This window comes from Marmota monax, unplaced genomic scaffold, assembly GCF_021218885.2.
Source record: "Marmota monax isolate L192 unplaced genomic scaffold, Marmota_monax_Labrador192_F-V1.1 WCK01_AAM20220418_F8-fsc00012, whole genome shotgun sequence".
NCBI classification, from domain to species: Eukaryota; Metazoa; Chordata; class Mammalia; order Rodentia; family Sciuridae; genus Marmota; species Marmota monax.
The window spans coordinates 29,778,303-29,798,743 of record NW_026695227.1 but is presented as its reverse complement, the minus strand read 5'-3'; the positions used below and the strand labels follow the sequence as shown (position 1 = coordinate 29,798,743).

The 20,441-nt window shown below is 41.1% G+C and overlaps 2 protein-coding genes across 2 annotated transcripts; one reads left to right on the top strand and one right to left on the bottom strand.

The window, feature by feature from the left end:
• Positions 1 to 505: 505 nt before the first annotated feature.
• Positions 506 to 2,503, top strand: Lalba (lactalbumin alpha). Its single transcript, XM_046435464.2, has 4 exons — positions 506 to 638; positions 962 to 1,120; positions 1,595 to 1,670; positions 2,216 to 2,503. Exons 1-4 carry the CDS (start codon positions 506 to 508, stop codon positions 2,274 to 2,276), a joined length of 429 nt encoding a protein of 142 aa, XP_046291420.1. The 3' UTR covers positions 2,277 to 2,503.
• A 10,231-nt stretch (positions 2,504 to 12,734) lies between these two features.
• On the bottom strand, positions 12,735 to 16,071 carry LOC124087177 (olfactory receptor 8S1). Its single transcript, XM_046435902.1, has 2 exons — positions 15,299 to 16,071; positions 12,735 to 12,897 (listed from the first exon to the last, which is right to left on the bottom strand). Exons 1-2 carry the CDS (start codon positions 16,069 to 16,071, stop codon positions 12,735 to 12,737), a joined length of 936 nt encoding a protein of 311 aa, XP_046291858.1.
• Positions 16,072 to 20,441: the final 4,370 nt, after the last annotated feature.

Sequence of the window (20,441 nt, the reverse complement as noted above, 5' to 3'; positions counted from 1 at the left end):
TTTTTTTTTTTTGTGGTGCTGGGGATTGAACCCAGGGCCTTGTGCATGAAAGGTAAGCATTCTACCAACTGAGCTATGTTCACAGCCCTTCTGTGTGCCTTTAGTTGGAAGAGAGGAGCTGCATTTTCTGATTGCCTCACTTGTATTGACCCTGAATCCCTCTCTGTTCTTAAAGTAGGCCATGGATATCCTGCTTCCTAGAACTAACCCTACAAGAAACAAAGGGATAAGCACAGCCAAATAGGAAACAGGATCATGTTTGGAACTCTCTGTTGGCAGAGAACAATACTTGGTATTGACTAGATATTGGGGGAAGGGAAGGAAAAGGATAAAATTATGGAAGGAAGCTGGCAGGTTCAGTGTTTCTGGTCTTGGCATGACTAATCTCTCTTCATCCTCTTCCTGGATACAGGGCTTGGTGCCAGGGCTCCTGAGATTTTCTACATACATAAAAGGAGGTGAAGCTAAGTGGTGCCCCTATTTCAGGTTCTTGAGGGCAGCCAAAATGAAGTCCTTTGTCTCTCTGTTCTTGATGAGCATCTTGTTCCCTGCCATGCAGGCCAAGCTATATACAAAATGTGAGCTGTCCGAGGTTCTGAAAGACATGGATGGCTATGGAGGCATCACTATGCCTGAATGTGAGTTCCCCATTTCCTTTTTTCATCCTAGTTTTCATTTGTCTCTCCTCCATCCACTTTTTTATCCTCCACTTTTGATTAATTAACTAAAATTTATTATATTCTTTATTATTTGTGTCTTATTTTATTCAATTTGTTCTTCTATCCTTCTTTTCTCCTATTATCTGATCCTTTTAGGAACTCTCTTTCTCATCTAATCAGGATACCCTATGCTTTGCCATCTTTGGAGATTGGCTGGAAAGTCTTTTTTTTCCATCTGGAACAGGTCTTATTATGTTGATGTTAAACATTTCTGTGATATCTCTTTCTCATATTTCCCTCAGGGGTCTGTATCATATTTCATAGCAGTGGTTATGATACACAAACCATAGTAAAAAACAATGACAGCACAGAATATGGACTCTTCCAAATCAGTAATAAATTTTGGTGTGGGAGTAGCCAGAATTCTCAGTCAAGGAACTTCTGTGACATCTCCTGTGACAGTGAGTAGCCTTTTACCCTGTTCCTCTGTTTTTCTGGAGCCTGCCCCTGGGATAACCTTGTTGGTGTTAACTATACCTTTGGCTTCACTGCCTTGGTTGGAATTCACAAAAACTGTGTGACTTAAAGTGATGATGATAAGTAAGAGGTTGTTTGCATTTTTCATGATCACGAAGTCCCAAGATAGTCCAGGGGATAGAAAATCTAAGCTGTCTGGGAGTTTTAAAGTTTTATATTCTGCATTCTCAGGGTATCAGTTAATGAAATTGATGATTTCTCTAAAGATGTCCCAGGGAAATGAAGGAAATCCCTACCAATGGAGAGGCATTACTGTATTGGCCTTTTCATATACAAAGTCAGGCACAAGCCTTCAGTTCATAGAACAAGATCCACTGGATCCAAGGAAAAGAGGAACTCATTACTTTCCTGGGTAGTACTTCTCATCTCTCTCATTCTTTCCTTCCAATTCCTGCCAGAGTTCCTGGATGATGACCTTACTGATGACAAAATGTGTGCCAAGAAGATCCTGGATCAAAAAGGAATTGACTATTGGTGAATCCCCATTCTATTTTTTGCCTCCTTCTACCCCCTTCCTCTTCCCTTTTAGCCCATTGCCACTTTCTTCATTCTAGATCTCCTGGTCATTTAATCTAGAATATAGTCTCCTAAACAAAAGTCATCTAACAGACTCAAGTTTCACTTTTTAAGCTTCCTTTGCTGCACTTCTAACAGCTTTCCTAATAAGGGGTCTCCCTAGTGGAAGGTTGATACCCTGGCCTCCCTTTACCTGGCCTTGGATTTCTATTCCACTTTTTTAATCCTATATCATAAATTAATCCCTGTTATCATTGCATATTTTTTTCTAATCTTACAGTTCTCTTGGGTTTAACAAATGAACCCTACCCACTAAGATGGTATAGCACCCCTTGCTATCTGTCTAGGAAAGTCATTCTGTAATTCTCATGCATATTCTTCTACCTCAGTACTCCTGAGGAAATTTGAGCCAAGATATGGTCAGCTCAGTGATTATATATCTGGAGCTTTTTGGCTAAATGGAATTTTGAGTCAACTCACCTTGTCCCTTTCTTCATTGCCAGGTTGGCCCATAAACCACTCTGCTCTGATAATCTGGAACAGTGGAGCTGTAAGAAGTTGTGAGAATCTGCTGTCTTTGCCATGTTCCACCCTTTCTATGCTCCTGGAACTCCTCTTCCCTAATGCTACCTCAGTTCACCTCTTTCTACCCTCCTGAAGCTGATTTGTTTCTGAGCCCTGGACCCTGTTGTGACACCACTGTACTCTTGAGGACTATTCTTCAGGGATGCCTGACTGGTGCACTGGACTTTAGATGCTTGCTCTGTTCCCCTGATGGCATGTTCACTACAGCAACAGATCCTGCCTCTGTCCTGAATAAAGGGCCTGATTTGGAATGCCTTGTTGTATCTTCTTCCTACAGGAAAAGGGAGAAAATAGGGTGAGTGAGGGCATATTGAAGCATAAGTCAGAGCCAATTTCCATCTCTACTGAAGAAGTAGCCTTTATTTACCACAGAAATTGATACTTTCTGTACCAATTCAACAAAATTTAATTAGTCATATAATATTTCAAGGAACCACAGCAGGATTCTGAGTTGCTGTGTCTCATCTCTCTAATAGGAGAGACAAGATAAACATTATTAAATAGTTATAATATAAGAAATAATATGTTATAAACATCACAAGGGAGATTAAAAGTGTGCCCTGGGTATTCAAAAGAGGAAAGAGCTTATATTTGGGGGAATGCAGGAAAAAGGGATCAAGAAAGGATTCATAGAAGGCATGGAATTTGAGCTGGTTTTGAAGTGCAGGTGGGCTTTTGACAGATGGAGATTTTTGTGGAAAAAAAGAATGGCAGGGCTCTGAGATTCTGAAATGGATAGATTGAGGAGGTTGAGGGTTTTACTTATCTTTCAAAAAGAGCTGTGAAAGGAGCTTCCTTTGATCTAGAGATCAAAGTTATAATGGAGATCATTATGTGTGGGAGGCCATCCTCGCCTGGGATTTGAGTTACCTCCCTGTCTGGGTGAGAGGTGCTTAGACACAGCGGTGTTAAAGCCTTCCCCACCCTTTCCCAGGTCTGAGGGCTTGTCCGTGCAGAGGCGTGCCTGGCCACTGACCTGAAAACCCAATCATCTCTCCTGACCTTGGGATGCTGCCCCCCTTATCCTTCATTGGATGAGATTTTCCCTGGAATTTTTTTGTTCCCCAATAAAAGCCCACTCCCTGGCATGTTCTTTCTCTCGCTGGTCTCTTCTGTAAACCTTGCCGCCGCATTAGGTGGCTGGAGGCGGGAGCTAGGAGAAGCCGTCTCCGGCTGGTATTAAAGGTAATGAGAGTCGGTCTCTTTAATTTAAAACTCCCTAGTAATTTGTGGCGTGGCAGAATTATGGGCAGCTCAACAATTCTTAAAACTTATATATTTGGAGCTTTTTGGATTGATCCTTCCACTCCATTTCTCTCCCTTGTACTTCACGCGTTTTAAAGGGAATGTCTATAGAACTTTATCATTTATGCTAATGATTATGGGATGTATGGAAGAAAAATCAGGAGATTTGATTCTTACAGTTTGTGCTACTCACTGATGGTCTGAACATGGGCAGGTCATCTCAGTCTTCTGTGTCACAATTTACTCTTCTGAAAATGAGGGTTCTGGTCTAGATGCCTTTCTGAGATCTCTTTCTGTTTTGACAATCCAGTATTCCAACTACAATTCATTTTACCCCTTTTATGAATTAGTAGGGAATAAGGATCACATCTTCTTTCCCTCCTCCTTGCCTTCCTAAGATATCTTATGTTGCTCATTACACTTTTTCCACCCTAATGCCTTTCGGGGCTTTAGGCAATCAGATCATATTTTCTTTGTGTTAGAACCATCAGCTCCCAAATGAAGCCCCCTTGTTTAGGGAACCTGTAGTTCTATACAAGGGGTGGGGAGGCCATTCTCTCTATATCTAATGAAAACAAACTCTCAGGAAATAGTTTGATATTAGTCATATTATTTTAGTGTGACTTTATTTTTATTTTTTTTTTTTTTTAATTTTTTATTGTGGGTTGTTCAAAACATTACAAATTTCTTGACATATCATATTCCACACTTTGATTCTAGTGGGTTATGAACTCCCACCTTCACCCCATACACAGATTGCAGATTCACATCAGTTACACATCCATTGATTTACAAATTGCCATACTAGTGTCTGTTGTGCTCCGCTGCCTTTCCCATCATCCACCCTCCCCCCTCCCCACCTCTCCCCTCCCCTCCCCTCCTCTCTCTCTACCCCCTCCACTGTATAACCCTGAGGGTCTCCTTCCATTACCGTGCAATTTACCTTCTCTCTCCCTTTCCCTCCCACCTCTCATCCCTGTTAAATGTTAATCTTCTTCTCCTGTTCTTCGTCCCTACTCTGTTCTTAGTTACTTTCCTTATATCAAAGAAGACATTTGGCATTTGTTTTTTAGGGATTGGCTAGCTTCACTTAGCATAATCTGCTCTAATGCCATCCATTTCCCTGTAAATTCTATGATTTTGTCATTTTTTAATGCAGAGTAATACTCCATTGTGTATAAATGCCACATTTTTTTTATCCATTCGTCTATTGAAGGGCATCTAGGTTGGTTCCACAGTCTTGCTATTGTGAACTGTGCTGCTATGAACATTGATGTAGCAGTGTCCCTGTAGCATGCTCTTTTTAGGTCTTTAGGGAATAGACCAAGAAGGGGAATAGCTGGGTCAAATGGTGGCTCCATTCCCAGCTTTCCAAGAAATCTCCATACTGCTTTCCAAATTGGCTGCACCAATCTGCAGTCCCACCAGCAATGTACAAGTGTACCCTTTTCCCCACATCCTCGCCAGCACTTGTTGTTGTTTGACTTCCTAATGGCTGCCAATCTTACTGGAGTGAGATGGTATCTTAGGGTGGTTTTGATTTGCATTTCTCTGACAGCTAGAGATGTTGAGCATTTTTTCATGTACTTGTTGATTGACTGTATGTCCTCCTCTGTGAAGTGTCTGTTCAGGTCCTTGGCCCATTTGTTGATTGGGTTGTTTGTTCTCTTATTGTCTAATTTTTTGAGTTCTTTGTATACTCTGGATATTAGGGCTCTATCTGAAGTGTGAGGAGTAAAGATTTGTTCCCAGGATGTAGGGTCCCTATTTACCTCTCTTATTGTTTCTTTTGCTGAGAAAAAACTTCTTAGTTTGAGTAAGTCCCATTTGTTGATTCTAGTTATTAACTTTTGTGCTATGGGTGTCCTATTGAGGAATTTGGAGCCCGACCCCACCGACTGTAGATCGTAGCCAACTTTTTCTTCTATCAGACGGCGCGTCTCTGATTTGATATCAAGTTCCTTGATCCATTTTGAATTCACTTTTGTGCATGGCGAGAGAAAGGGATTCAGTTTCATTTTGTTGCATATGGATTTCCAGTTTTCCCAGCACCATTTGTTGAAGATGCTATCCTTCCTCCATTGCATGCTTTTAGCCCCTTTATCAAATATAAGATAGTTGTAGTTTTGTGGATTGGTTTCTGTGTCCTCTATTCTGTACCATTGGTCCACACGCCTGTTTTGGTACCAGTACCATGCTGTTTTTGTTACTATTGCTCTGTAGTATAGTTTGAAGTCTGGTATCGCTATACCGCCTGATTCACACTTCTTGCTTAGCATTGTTTTTGCTATTCTGGGTCTTTTATTTTTCCATATGAATTTCATGATTGCTTTCTCTATTTCTACAAGAAATACCATTGGGATTTTGATTGGCATTGCATTAAACCTATAGAGAACTTTTGGTAATATCGCCATTTTGATGATGTTAGTTCTGCCTATCCATGAACAGGGTATATTTTTCCATCTTCTAAGATCTTCTTCTATTTCTCTCTTTAGGGTTCTGTAGTTTTCATTGTATAAGTCTTTCACCTCTTTTGTTAGGTTGATTCCCAAGTATTTTATTTTTTTTGAAGATATTTTGAATGGAGTGGTTGTCCTCATTTCCATTTCAGAGGATTTGTCGCTGATATACAGGAATGCCTTTGATTTATGCGTGTTGATTTTAAATCCTGCCACTTTGCTGAATTCATTTATTAGCTCTAATAGTTTCTTTGTAGAGCCTTTTGGGTCTGCTAGATATAGAATCATATCATCTGCAAATAGTGATAATTTAATTTCTTCTTTTCCTATTTTTATGCCTTTAATTTCTTTCGTCTGTCTAATTGCTCTGGCCAGTGTTTCGAGAACTATGTTGAAGAGAAGTGGAGAGAGAGGGCATCCCTGTCTTGTTCCAGATTTTAGAGGGAATGCCTTCAGTTTTTCTCCATTCAGAATAATGCTAGCCTGAGGCTTAGCATAGATTGCTTTTACAATATTGAGGTATGTTCCTGTTATCCCTAGTTTTTCTAGAGTTTTGAACATAAAGGGATGCTGTACTTTGTCAAATGCTTTTTCCGCATCTATCGAGATGATCATATGGTTCTTATTTTTAAGTCTATTGATGTGGTGAATAACATTTATTGATTTCCGTATATTGAACCAGCCTTGCATCCCAGGGATGAATCCTACTTGATCATGGTGCACAATTTTTTTTATATGTTTTTGTATCCGATTCGCCAGAATTTTATTGAGGATTTTTGCATCTAGGTTCATTAGAGATATTGGTCTGTAGTTTTCTTTCTTTGAAGTGTCTTTGTCTGGTTTAGGTATCAGGGTGATGTTGGCCTCATAGAATGAATTTGGAAGTTCTCCCTCCTTTTCTATTTCCTGAAGTAGCTTGAAAAGTATTGGTATTAGTTCTTCTTTAAAGGTTTTGTAAAATTCTGCTGTATACCCATCGGGACCTGGGCTTTTCTTAGTTGGTAGTCTTTTGATGGTTTCTTCTATCTCCTCAATTGATATTGGTCTGTTTAGGTTTTCTATATCCTCCTGACTCAATCTGGGCAGATCATATGACTTAAGAAATTTATCTATGCCTTCACTATCTTCTAATTTATTGGAGTATAAGGATTCAAAATAGTTTTTGATTATCTTCTGTATTTCTGAAGTGTCTGTTGTGATATTGCCTTTTTCATCCCGTATGCTAGTAATTTGAGTTCTCTCTCTTCTTCTCTTCACTAGCATCGCTAAGGGTCTGTCGATTTTGTTTATTTTTTCAAAGAACCAACTTTTAGTTTTGTCAATTTTTTCAATTGTTTCTTTTGTTTCGATTTCATTAATTTCAGCTCTGATTTTAATTATTTCTTGCCTTCTACTTCTTTTGCTGTTGTTTTGCTCTTCTTTTTCAAGGATTTTGAGATGAAGTATGAGATCATTTATTTGTTGGTTTTTTCTTTTTTTAAGGAATGAACTCCAAGCAATGAATTTTCCTCTTAGAACTGCTTTCAATGTGTCCCATAGATTCCGATATGTTGTGTCTGTGTTTTCATTTATCTCTAAGAATTTTTTAATTTCCTCCTTGATGTCTTCTATAACCCATTGATCATTCAGTAACCTATTGTTCATTCTCCAGTTGATGTATGCTTTTTCCTTCCTTCTTTTATCGTTGATTTTCAGTTTCATTCCATTATGATCAGATAAGATGCATGGTAATATCTCTACTCCTTTATATTGTCTAAGAGTTGCCCTGTGACATAATATATGATCTATTTTTGAGAAGGATCCATGTGCTGCTGAGAAAAAAGTGTAACTGCTTGATGTTGGGTGGTATACTCTATATATGTCAATTAGGTCTAGGTTATTAATAGTGTTATTGAGTTCTATAGTTTCCTTATTCAACTTTTGTTTGGAAGATCTGTCCAGTGGCGAGAGAGGTGTGTTGAAGTCTCCCATGATTATGGTGTGGTGGTCTATTAGACTCTTGAACTTGAAAAGAGTTTGTTTGACGAACATAGCTGCACCATTGTTTGGGGCATAAATATTTATGATTGTTATGTCTTGTTGGTGTATGGTTCCCTTAAGCAGTATGTAGTGTCCCTCTTTATCTCTTTTGATTAACTTTGGCTTGAAATCTATTTTATTTGATATGAGTATGGACACGCCTGCTTGTTTCCGAAGTCCATATGAGTGATATGATTTTTCCCAACCTTTCACCTTCAGCCTATGTATGTCTTTTCCTATCAAATGCGTCTCCTGTAGGCAGCATATTGTTGGGTCTTGTTTTGTGATCCATTCTACTAGCCTGTGTCTCTTAATTGGTGAGTTTAAGCCATTAACATTTAGGGTTATTATTGAGATATGGGTTGTTCTTCCAGCCATATTTGTTTATTTCTGTTACTAAACATTGTTTGTTTTCCTCTTTGATTGTTCCCCCCCCTCTTTACTGTCCTACCTCCCACTGTTGGTTTTCATTGTTATTTTCCATTTCCTCTTCCTGTAATACTTTGGCTAGGATGTTTTGAAGAGATGGTTTTCTAGCTGCGAATTCTTTAAACTTTTGTTTATCGTGGAAGGTTTTAATTTCATTCTCCATCCTGAAGCTTAATTTCGCTGGATACACAATTCTTGGTTGGAACCCATTATCTTTCAGTGTTTGAAATATGTTATTCCAGGATCTTCTAGCTTTCAGAGTCTGTGTTGAAAGATCAGCTGTTATCCTGATTGGCTTGCCCCTAAATGTAATCTGCTTCCTTTCTCTTGTAGCTTTTAAAATTCTCTCCTTATTCTGTATGTTGGGCATCTTCATTATAATGTGTCTAGGTGTGGATCTCTTATGATTTTGCACATTCGGCGTCCTGTAGGCTTCTAGGATTTGGGATTCTGTCTCATTCTTCAAGTCTGGGAAGTTTTCTTGTATTATTTCATGGAATAGACTGCTCATTCCTTTGGTTTGGAGCTCTGTACCTTCCTGTATCCCAATGACTCTTAAGTTTGGTCTCTTAATGTTATCCCATATTTCTTGGATGTTCTGCTCATGGTTTCTTAACAGTCTTGCTGAGCTGTCTATGTTCTTTTCCAGTTGAAATACTTTGTCTTCATTGTCTGATGTTCTATCTTCTAAGTGTTCTACTCTGTTGGTAGTATTCTCCATTGAGTTTTTAAGTTGGTTTATTGCTTCCTGCATTTCTAGGATTTCTGATTGCTTGTTTTTTATAACCTCTATCTCCCTGTATAGTTGATCCTTTGCTTCCTGGATTTGTTTGCGTAATTCGTTGTCGAAGTGATCTTTCATTGTCTGATTTTGCTGTTTAATGTCTTCCTTGATACTCCAGATCATCTGAAGCATGTATATCCTGAATTCTTTATCTGACATTCCATCTGCTGCAGCTGTTACCTCTTCTAAAGTTGCGTTGACCTGCATTGCTTGTGGTCCTTTCTTTCCTTGTCTTTTCATACTGCTTGCGTATCTTTCCTGCAGGTGCGGGCGGCGGCTCTGCTCTCTCCTTATTCCAATTGGGGTGTCGTGGCTACCACGCCGGCAGGTCACTGGGCCTGTTCTGGGAGCTGGTGGCGGCTCTGTTCTGCCCCTACTCCAATTGGGGTGACGTGTCTGTCGTACCAGCAGGCCACTGGGCCTGTCCTGCTGGTCGGTCGCAGATCTGCCCACCTTTCGGGCACAAGTGGAGGCTCTGCTTTGCCCCTACTCCAATTGGGGTGTCGTGACTACCCCGCCTGCAGGATGCTGGGTCTGTTCCTGGCAAGGGAGGCGACTCTGCTCTGTCACTACTCCAATTAGGGTGGTGTTTGTACCCCGCCGGCAGGGTCCTGGGCCTGATCCGCCGGTCTGTTGTAGGTCTGCCTACCTTGAAGGCGCGGGCGGCGGATCTGCCCTGCCCCTCCTACCACGCCTGCGGACCCCTGGGCCTGATCTGCAGGTTGATCACTGGTCTGCTCACCCTGCGGGCACGGGTGGCGGTTCCGCTCCACCCCCACTCCAATTGGGGTCACGTGACCACCACACCGGCAGGGCCTGATCCGGGCGGGGGATAAGGATCTGCTCTGCCCCTACTCGAGTTGGGGTGACGTGTGTACCACACTGGCAGGCCACTGGGCCTGACCCGCCAGGCTGTCACAGGTCTGTTTACCTTGCAAGCGCGAAGGGCGGCTCTGCCCTGCCCCTCCTACCACGCCCATGTACTACTGGGTCGTGGGTCTGCCCACCTGGCGGGTGTGGGTGGCAGCTCCGCTCCGCCCCCTCTCCAATTGGGGTCACGCGGTCACCACGCTGGCGAGCCGCTGGGCCTGCTCCGGGGGCTGGCGGCGGCCCGGCTCCTTCCCTCTGGCTCGAGGACAAATTGAGGAGACTCGGGTGACTGAGCCTCACCCCCCTTACCAGAAGACCAACTGCTTATGTCACCGCTGGTATTGATGAAGATCTCTCCTCCACCGCTTTCTGCTGACATCAGATCTCTGCCATGTTGGTATCCTATGCGAATGGCAGCATTTCGTTCCCCTTGCCAGGCAACCCAAGCAATGGGTGAGTCCTGACCTGCCCTCAGCAGGACCCGGACCGAGACACAGTTTCCGCGGGCTCCTAGCCCCGGTCCAGGGAAGTTCCGGGAGCCGGAACTCGGCCGCTCCGTGCTCGGTGTAAGCTCCTATAAGTGTAGGCTCCAAGAAGCAGCCCCCGCGGGCTCAGTTCCGGGAGCCGGAATTCGGCCGCTTAGTGTTTGGTGTATGCTCTGATAGTAGCTGGGTCCAAGAAGCAGCCTCCGCGGGCTCCGCAGCCCTGAGCCAGGGCGGTTCCGGGACGGTTCCGGGAGCCGGAACTCGGCCGCTCTATGCTCGGTGTAAGCTCCTATAAGTGTAAGCTCCAAGAAGCAGTCCCCGCGGGCTCAGTTCCGGGAGCTGGAATTCGGCTTCTTGGTGTTTCGTGTTTGCTCTGATATTAGCCTAGTGTGACTTTAAACACAATGTGATATATTTCATGTTTTCTACCTAATTATGAGATGAAATGTTTTCCCAGGTCTTCAGGGTTTCAGGCATGCAATGTGTTGTGGTTTGGATATGAAGTATCCTCCAAAAGGCTATATGTTGGAAACATGATATTCAGTGTAGCAATGTTCAGAAGTGAAATGATTAATTAGCTTGTGAGAGATATAGGCTCATTAGTGGGTTAATCCATTTGACGGATTAATAATTTGAATGGATGACTAGATGGCAACTGTAGGAAGGTGGGATGTGATTGGAGGAAGTAGGTCACTGGGGGTATACCTTTGAACTTTATATTGTCCCTAGCTCCTCTCTTATGCTCTGCTGAGAAGCTTTCTCCCACCAGGATGTTCTGCCTCACCTCAGGCTGAGAGCAACTGGACTCAAATGTTGGCCAATCATGAACTGAATCTCTGAAACTGTGAGCCCAAAATAAATTTTTCCTCCTCTAAGTTGTTCTTGTCAGTTATTTTGGTCACAGTGTCAACAGACTGAATAATGTGATGTATGTGAAGTGGCAGAGTTGGATGAACATTCTGCCCACTGAGTTCACACATGTACTTCTTACTTGTTGGTGGGCCACAGCTATTGCCTCAGAAGACTATCTCTGGAAACATGAGGGACCAAGTCCACCAAGTGGTTGGGGTAAGATTGCCACTAAAGCTGGGATTGTGCCAGCCAGCACCATAGTCCTGGCTGTATAAGTCAATTTTGTGTTACTATTCAAAATATCTGAAGCACCTCACTTACAAAGAGAAAAGTTTTATTTAGCTCACAATTTTGGAGGTTCAAAGTCCAAGATTGGGGGCACCAATTGGTTTGGCCTCTGGTAAGGTCTGTGGATGACAGCTGCCTTCACCTCCTTGTTCTTCAGGCTGTAGATGAGGGGGTTTAGCAGAGGGATCTATCTCATTCCCCCTTCTCTCTCATTCACTGCCCCCACACCATTTATCTAACACAACTTATTAGGTGGCTAGATGCACTAGAAATTGTGGACCAGAGCTACTGGACAGAGGTTCTGCTCTCAGGACACTTATAATTTCCAGGGGGTTATTCACCTCCACCCATTTCCTAGGATCCCGCAAGAAAAAGGTCTCTTCAGATGAATCCATCACTCATTCCTTCATTTATTCCTTAAGTTGTCCACAAATCGTTATTAAGGATTTTCTAAGTTCTACCTTAGGTGCTACTTTTTCTTAGAAATGAAGGTAAGAAGACACATACATACTTTGTTCTATTTCCTGCCACATTATTATGGATATGTAGTTCTTGCACAGGGATCTTTAGGGATGGGAATAGAAGGAGAGTTAGATTTTCCACGCCAAGATGGGACTTTCCTAGAATGCAGTGGGATATTTGCTGGTGACCTGATATATTGATTTTCACTTTGTGCATAGAGAAAGGTAAAGGAGGAAAGGGAAGAGGAAAAAGGGAAATGGTAGAGAGGACAATAAATATGAGGAAAGATCAATAGCTGTCAAAAAGGTCAATGATGCCCCGAGGATTTTCTTGTGCAGTGAGTGGGCCCCCTTGGATGATGTCACCTGCTCCGTTGTGGGGGTTTCCTCATATATCTTCATTAGGGACAGGGCAATAGAGGAAGAGAAGCTAAGTCTTCTGTTTTAGAAAATGATGAATGCTGAGATAGCTCAGTGGTGACAGTTCTTCCTGCCTTCATCTTCCTCCCATAACGTTTTCTCCTGGTGAAGTAGGGGAGTCTGGGTTAGAAGGTCAGCCTGGACTTCCTGGCCAGTGTCCTCTTAAGAGCTGCCTTCACCTCCTTGTTCTTCAGGCTGTAGATGAGGGGGTTTAGCAGAGGGGTCACCACACTGTACTGCAAGGATAGCACTTGCTCCAGGGTTGAGCCAGATGCTGGAGTCATATACCTTGTAGGGAATTGCACAAAAGAGCAAACTCAGCTCAGAACAATGGCCATAACACACTTGGCAGCAATGGTTCTTCTCATCCCTTCCAATTTTTCAAAAGGAGTCTGCAGTGCTGAGCCAGCTATTATTGGTGGTAGCACCTACAGATGACTGTTTGATCAATGAAGAGTCAGTCATTTGTTTTTGAGGGGGGGATGTACCAAGGACTGAACCCAGGGGCACTTGAACATTGAGCCACATCCCCAGCCCTATTTTGTATTTTATTTAGAGACAAGGTCTGAGTTGCTTAGTGCCTCACTGTTGTTGAAGCTGGTATTGAACTCGTGATCCTCCTGCATTAGCCTCCCAAGCTACTGGGAGAGTCAGTTATTTCTGAATTCAAATGCCTCTAAATATGGTGGATCCCAAACAGAAAGTTATTGGAGTTACCCAAGAGGATAAAAAGTTCTGCAGCATATCAAGGACCACAGGTTAGAATAGAATAAAATAATTCCATGCATTTCCATAGGAATTATTCTCTTCAAATCATATTGCTTAATAGTTATGATGATGAGATATGAGTTTTTCTTTTTTCCTTTATATGTGCAAACACACTATGTTCTAACTTTGTGGGACTGTTCCTTGTAAAACTGTATGTTTAGTTTAAATGCTGCCATCATATCCAACACTTATGGCTCTGAGAATTACCCTCACAGTCATGGCATATTACTTTTATAATGCTAAGTGGAACAGACATTTATTCTTTTAGTTGCATTTTCTTTGGTTTGGAAAAGAAACCAAGACTGGTAAATGAAGTTGGAGATAAAAATATGTTAAGCAAAAAGTATGATTACAAAATTTTAATTTTGGGAATACCCTGATTAATATCATTAGGGCTATTTCCCAAAGAATCATGGCTACTATTTTTTTTTTACTTTAAAAAAATTTTTTTAGTTGTCTATGGACCTTTATTTTTATTTACTTACATGCAGTGCTGAGAATTGAACCCAGTGTCTCAAACATGCTAGGCAAGTGCTCTACCACTGAACTATAATCCCAGCCCTATGTTTTGGAATTTTTTTAGTGCTAATCTGTTTTGTTTTTTGTTATTTCAAAATAGTTATACATAATATTGGGGTTCATTTTGATATGATTATATAAGCATGGAATATGATTTGTTCCAATTCAGTCTACAGTACTACTCCTTTCCTTGCTTCTTTCTTCCTCTACTCTACTTATTTTTCTTCTATGTATTTATCTATTTATATTTTTAAATTAGGGCTTTATGGATATACGTAAAAGTGAAATTCACTGTGGTATATTTATATATCTACATAGAAAAGTTTGGCCAGATTCATGCCATTATTTATTGTTATTTTTCAATGGTAACATTATTACTGGAATAAATAGAGTATACCAAGAATGTTACTTGTAGATTCTGGTATATATGGCTAAAAATGATATTCATTATACTCACTTTAAAAACTCTTCTAATTTATCCCTTCTAATATTTCTGTGAAGTTGGAAGGAGAAATCTTATTGTTCCTTTAAGGCATATGAAGAAACTGGGATCAAGGGAGATGAGATTTTGTCCTCAGGTTCAGGAGAACTCTCCTGAACTATTCCTTATCATCCATTTCCACCTTCTTACTTCTCTTCAAGTCACAGAAAGTGAGAAAAAAGTATTGAGGAATTTGTGAAAGTCCTTGTCCAGTTCCTTAGTAGAGAGAACAACATTATTTACTCTGTCTCTTGGAGAAGGAAGACTTGTTTATGTTTGAGAGAAGCATGGTATGAAAGAACATGAAACTTGGTTCAACTGGCTCCATAACTAGCTCGTTCTGGGACTATTTTGGGAAATTATCTGGTTACTTTCCAAACTCAAGTTCTTTACCTGAAAATAGAGTTTAATAATATCTCTTGTGGTATGATGCATGCTAAAATTGAACTTGACCATGTGAAGAATTGGTGTATAGTAGGTGCCAAAAAATAGTTATAAAATAAAAAGCTTTGAAGATGACATCTTCCAGCAGGAAAGGAAGATGCTATCTGTTTCAAGGATTCTGTGTTTTGTTTATTTATTTATTTTTGTTTAGTACTGAATGAAAATCTACTAAAGGTTCTGTAGTTTCCTTTTGATAACTCTCAAACCATAGGTTAATAGAAAAATCTTTTTCTAAAATAGAAAAATATTTAGTCTTTCTCTAAGCTCATTTTTTCAGAATAAACAATTGAGCCTCAGAAAGAAAATGGATTCTTTATAAACCACACAGCTAGTCCACAGCAGAACTAGAGCCCAAGCCTTCTGAATTCCTATATGATTCTTTTCCTGCCACCTTGCAATGCTCTGTTCTATAGATCAAGGGCATTTAGGGTAAGGAATAGGCCACATTTTACATTTAGGAAATATACTATGACATACCTGAATATTCCTGAACCATAAAAGATGGTGACCACAAGGAAATGAGAAGAGCAGGTGGAAAAGATCTTGCTTCGACCCATGGCTGAGTTGATCTCTAGGGCTGTCATGATGATTCGGCTGTAGGAACCCAGAAGTAGAACAAGGGTGCCAAAACCCAGGACTACCATGGTGGTCAGGATGGAGGCAATACTACTATAGGGGTCAGAACAGGCCAATAAGAGCAATGGGGGAAGCTCACAAGCAAAACTGTGGATGAGATTGGGGCCACAGAAGTGCTGCTGAGCTAGGAGGAGGGTGTAAATTAGGCTGGTACTTATTACTATCACCCAGGATGCACCTACCAGGCCAGTACATACTCTACTGTTCATAGCCACTGCATACAACAATGGGTGGCACACAGCCTGGAACCGGTCATAGGCCATGATAGAAAGGAGGCAGGCCTCAGTGGCCCCAGAAAATATGACCAGGGAAATCTGGGTGAAACACTCAAGAAAGGACACTGTTTTCCACTTAGAAAGAAGATTCTCCAGCAGTTTAGGCACAAGGATTGAGGAATAAAAAGCATCCAGGAAGGAGAGGTGTCTTAGAAAGAAATACATGGGGGTTTGGAGATGAGAATCAGTATTGATCACGAGCAGTATCAGCAGGTTCACCATGAGGGTCAAGAGGTAAATCACCAAGAACAGCACAAAGAGTGGTACCTGGATCTGAGGATTGTTGGATAGTCCCAGGAGAACAAACACAGTGACTATGGTCGAATTGTTAACTTCCATGGAGCATTAAGGGTCCATTTAGAGGGATGAAAACTGAAAAGAATGCTCAAATGGGCTATAAGTCTCAGGCATTATGAGCAAAGCTGCAGCGCTAACCTGGACAGATCGTGCAGCAGAGGCAGCCCTGCCATGTCAGACATTTTCAGCTCTTCCTAGCCCAGGGCAGTAATCTACTCTGGCCAAAGTGGAAAAGGTGTGGAGGAATGTTGAGAGCCACAGCCACAGCCAAAGGGGCCCCAGCAAACTTCCAGCTGCCAGCAGCTCCTACAGGAGTATTTTGGCAAGAAGGTCCATTATTATGGATACATTTATCTTATTCTCCTAACACTATTCTTACTAGGTATCCTGAGGCTGTAGGACAATTAATACTCAAAGGAATAAAAGCAGCAAAGGGAGTGTTTGGAATTTCTCCCAATAAAATTATTACTCCATATACTATGAATCAAATTGATGAGTTAGCTAATGAGTTAAATACTTGGGCAATAATCATGTGCAAATCTAATGTTTCATTTGATAACCACTTACCATCTAATCCTTTATTGTCTTTTTGGTCATTGCATCCTGTAATTTTTCCAAAAATGACAAGAAAAACACCTATCATGAATGCTCCAAATATATTCACTGATGGGTCAAATAATGGTACAGCAGCAGTAGTTACCCCTGATCAAACTTTTACATTTTTAGTACCCAAACAATCAGCTCAAAAGGTAGAGCTTAATGCAGTTTTACAAGCTTTTGTGATGTTTAAAGATTCTGTATTTAATTTATTTTCTGATAGTCAGTATGTAGTTAATGCTATAGTATCTCTTGAAGATGCTGGTAGGATTTTCCCTTCTTCTACTGTTTTCTCTTTGCTTTCCACTATACAAAGTCTAATCTGGGACAGAAAAGATCCATTCTTTATAGGACATATCAGGGCACATACAGGATTGCCTGGAGCCCTTAGTTTGGGCAATGATTTAGCAGATAAAACTACACATGACATACATATTTTCTCTACACTAGAAGAAGCTATAAATTTTCGTAAAAAGTTCCATGTCAATGCTAATACTTTACAAAAGCGTTTTAAAATAACTAAGGAACAAGCTAGACAAATAATAAAACAATGTCAAAATTGTGTGACCTTTTTACCACAAGTTAATCTTGGAGTCAATCCCAGAGGATTGATACCTAACCATATTTGGCAGATGGACGTCACACACTTGCCAGAATTTGGAAAATTAAAATATTTGCATGTTACAGTTGATACTTCTTCTGGATTTTTGATGGGCTCCCTTCATGCCGGAGAAAAAACTAAAGATGTTATAGCTCATTGCTTACAAAATTTTGCCACTGTGGGTGTTCCAAAACAGTTAAAAACAGATAATGCCCCTGGTTATACTTCTACCTCTTTTAAACAATTTTGCTCAACATTTGGCATTACTCATATAACAGGAATCCCATACAATCCACAGGGACAAGGCATAGTTGAAAGAGCTCATCAAACTATTAAAATGTACTTATTAAAGCAAAAAGAAGGAATTGAGAAGGGGTATATATTCCCCAAAGATAAACTTAAAATAACCCTTTTTACTCTAAACTTTTTAAATTTGGATTCATCAGGACTCGGTGCTGCGGAAAGGCATATGTGTCCAAAAAATGTGCATAAGCCCAAGGTACTTTGGAAGGATATTCTAACAGGACAATGGAAAGGTCCTGACCCAGTAATTGTCTGGAGTCGGGGGTCTGTTTGTGTGTTTCCACAGGGAGAACAGCAGCCGATTTGGATTCCAGAGAGATTAACCAAGGTCCTGACCCAGTGATTGTCTGGAGTCGGGGGTCTGTTTATGTGTTTCCACAGGGAGAACAGCAGCCGATTTGGATTCCAGAAAGATTAACTAAAGCGATTTCTACAGACCAAAAAGAAGATGATTTGGCTCAAATCCATAACAACTGATATCCAAAACTCCAGTTTGGCTATTCTTACATCTGCAACAGAACCAGGATGCTTTTTTCAATATCTATTTTATTATTGCCCTTTGCCATATCATGAAGTTCTATTTTGTTTTTTGAGCTCATACAGACCTAGGTTAATGTTTTGCTGATCAGTTCTATTTTTTGACTATAGAGTTTTTAAACATTGCAATGGAGATTTCACCTGTAAAAAGTTATAAGGCCTTTACTATAATGTTATGTGTTGTATGTATTATGTGTGCACACTTGTGTTTTGTGTTATATGTTTGAATGTATGTATGTCCATATATCATATATGATGAGCGCTCATGATAAAATGGATCCAAATATTTTTTTTCACGTGATTTATATGGTTTAATTTAAATTGGGTAAACAACTGTTGAGGATTGTTTTAATATGTAAACAAAAAAGAAGGTTAACAGATCTGTTTGTTTACTTTCACCTTTCCTTTTCATTATATTTAATAATTCTCTTAAAGATAATGTAAATTGTTAAGAAAATTGTTTTCTTTTAGTGCCTTCTGTAATGTTACATAATTTTTTCTTTAGCCATTATTGCCAGAATTCCTATCTTCATCCCAGTGCCGGTGAAGACAATGTAAATTGTTAAGAAAATTGTTTTCTTTTAGTGCCTTCTGTAATGTTACATAATTTTTTCTTTAGCCATTATTGCCAGAATTCCTATCTTCATCCCAGTGCTGGTGAAGTCAAAGATAAAACCAATCTACAGCTTCTACAATAGCCATCACTGAACTGCTTGCAGAACTTGCCTGGACACATTGTGAGCTCACCTGTATGCATTGTGAACTATCTGTTGGTACAGCGAATTGTGGTAGTGCTGGAGTATTTTTGCTGATGGTGTCACCGGTGGTACAATTTTTCAAAGGAGCCCTCAATTGGCTTAATGTCATGGCATTTTGCATCCTCCTCTACTAGTGATGGTCTAAAATTTGGGGGCCAACAGAGGTGAGGCAAAGAACCTCACCCCCCCACAGGTGCAAAGGCCTATCCACAAGTATGGCTGTATGCTGGACCGGTAGTCAGTGACGGGTATGATCCAATTGCAGTGGTACCAACCTAAGACAGGAGGCTGACGCCTAGAGGTCAGTTCATCCGATGACGGGTAAGGACCATATGTTGAATTGGACTGCCTAACAGGCACGGTCCCTAAGCCACATGCTTGTTGTTTAAACAGAGAGGGGGAGATGTTGAGAGCCACAGCCACAGCCAAAGGGGCCCCAGCAAACTTCCAGCTGCCAGCAAACTTCCAGCTGCTGGCTGATGATTGGCTCACAGCGGCCCCAGCAACATCTAGCTGATCTCTAGCTGATTGGCTCCTCGGCCCCAGCAACATCTAGCTGATTGGCTCCTCTGCGGTGATGCTCATTGGGCTGTTTCCCTGCCCTTTCAGACCACGGAGCTGCTCATTGGGGGACTTTTTTGGCTCCACCCACGTGACCCAGCCAATCGGCCTCAAGAGCAGGAGGATTGTGGGAGGTGGAGAGAAGCTTGTGTGGGAGAGAGAGGCTTGTGGAAAGCCGGTGGTGGCAGTTGAGGCTCTGAGGGTTTTTCCTGAGAGGCTGTTTTGTTTGGTGTGTGTGGTTCTAAAAATAAAGTTAGTTTCTTTTGACAAGTGGCTCCTGATTGTGCCCAGCCAGACTGCGGCAGAGGAAAAGTGCGGAGAATCAGACCTAGAAAGGAAAGAGAAGGATGACTCCAAATGGATGAGAAAAAAAGGGAGGATAGACTCAAGGATACCTAGAAGGCCATTCTTTGGTTCCAAAGGGAACTGAGGTCAAACCATCTGCCTGACAGACCATGATGGATTTTTGAATAGTAGAGATGGTGTGACACCTGATTATGGTGCAAGTCCTTTCTCTGTTCCTGAAAACTTGCTCATGAGTAAGTCACTAAAGTTTTTCATTTGAAAAATTGTTCTTTGAAAACTAGATAGTTTCCAAAGTTCATTCCACTTTAGAAATTCTAAAGATGGGGAATGCTCTTCTTGTGTGTCACTGGTACAAAAAAAAAAGAAAACCCCTCTTCTCTTCTGTGCCAACTCAGGCAGAAATGGCACAACATTGTGTTGGTTTCATAAAAGCCACACAGGAGGAAATCCTCCAAATGAAGGTAAGGGCTGTGTGCATCAGTTATTCCAAGGTCTTCCCATTCCAGGATTCTGTGAATGTATGATGTCCTATTTTCACTGTAATACTGGGGCTTAACCTAAGAGGTAACAAATATGGGACTATTCTCTGGATTGGTGCCAGGAACTGTGAATAGAGCCAAATCAGACTTAGACCAAGTTCTGTGCAGAGATCATGGCTCACTTAAGGGGGGGGGGAACAGATAAAGGAATACCTGGTAAATGAATAGTTACAAGATTTAGTCTAGACTAGATGAAGGTAAACTGTTCCC

Coding starts and splice junctions, on each gene's coding strand:
- LOC124087177 (XM_046435902.1), bottom strand. CDS start 16,071: ATGGAAGTTAACAATTCGACCATAGTCACTGTGTTTGTTCTCCTGGGA. Junction 12,898..15,298: donor TATGGTTCAGGAATATTCAG/GTATGTCATAGT, acceptor ATTCCCTACAAG/GTATATGACTCCAGCATCTG.
- Lalba (XM_046435464.2), top strand. CDS start 506: ATGAAGTCCTTTGTCTCTCTGTTCTTGATGAGCATCTTGTTCCCTGCC. Junction 639..961: donor AGGCATCACTATGCCTGAAT/GTGAGTTCCCCA, acceptor TATTTCCCTCAG/GGGTCTGTATCATATTTCAT. Junction 1,671..2,215: donor CAAAAAGGAATTGACTATTG/GTGAATCCCCAT, acceptor CTTCATTGCCAG/GTTGGCCCATAAACCACTCT.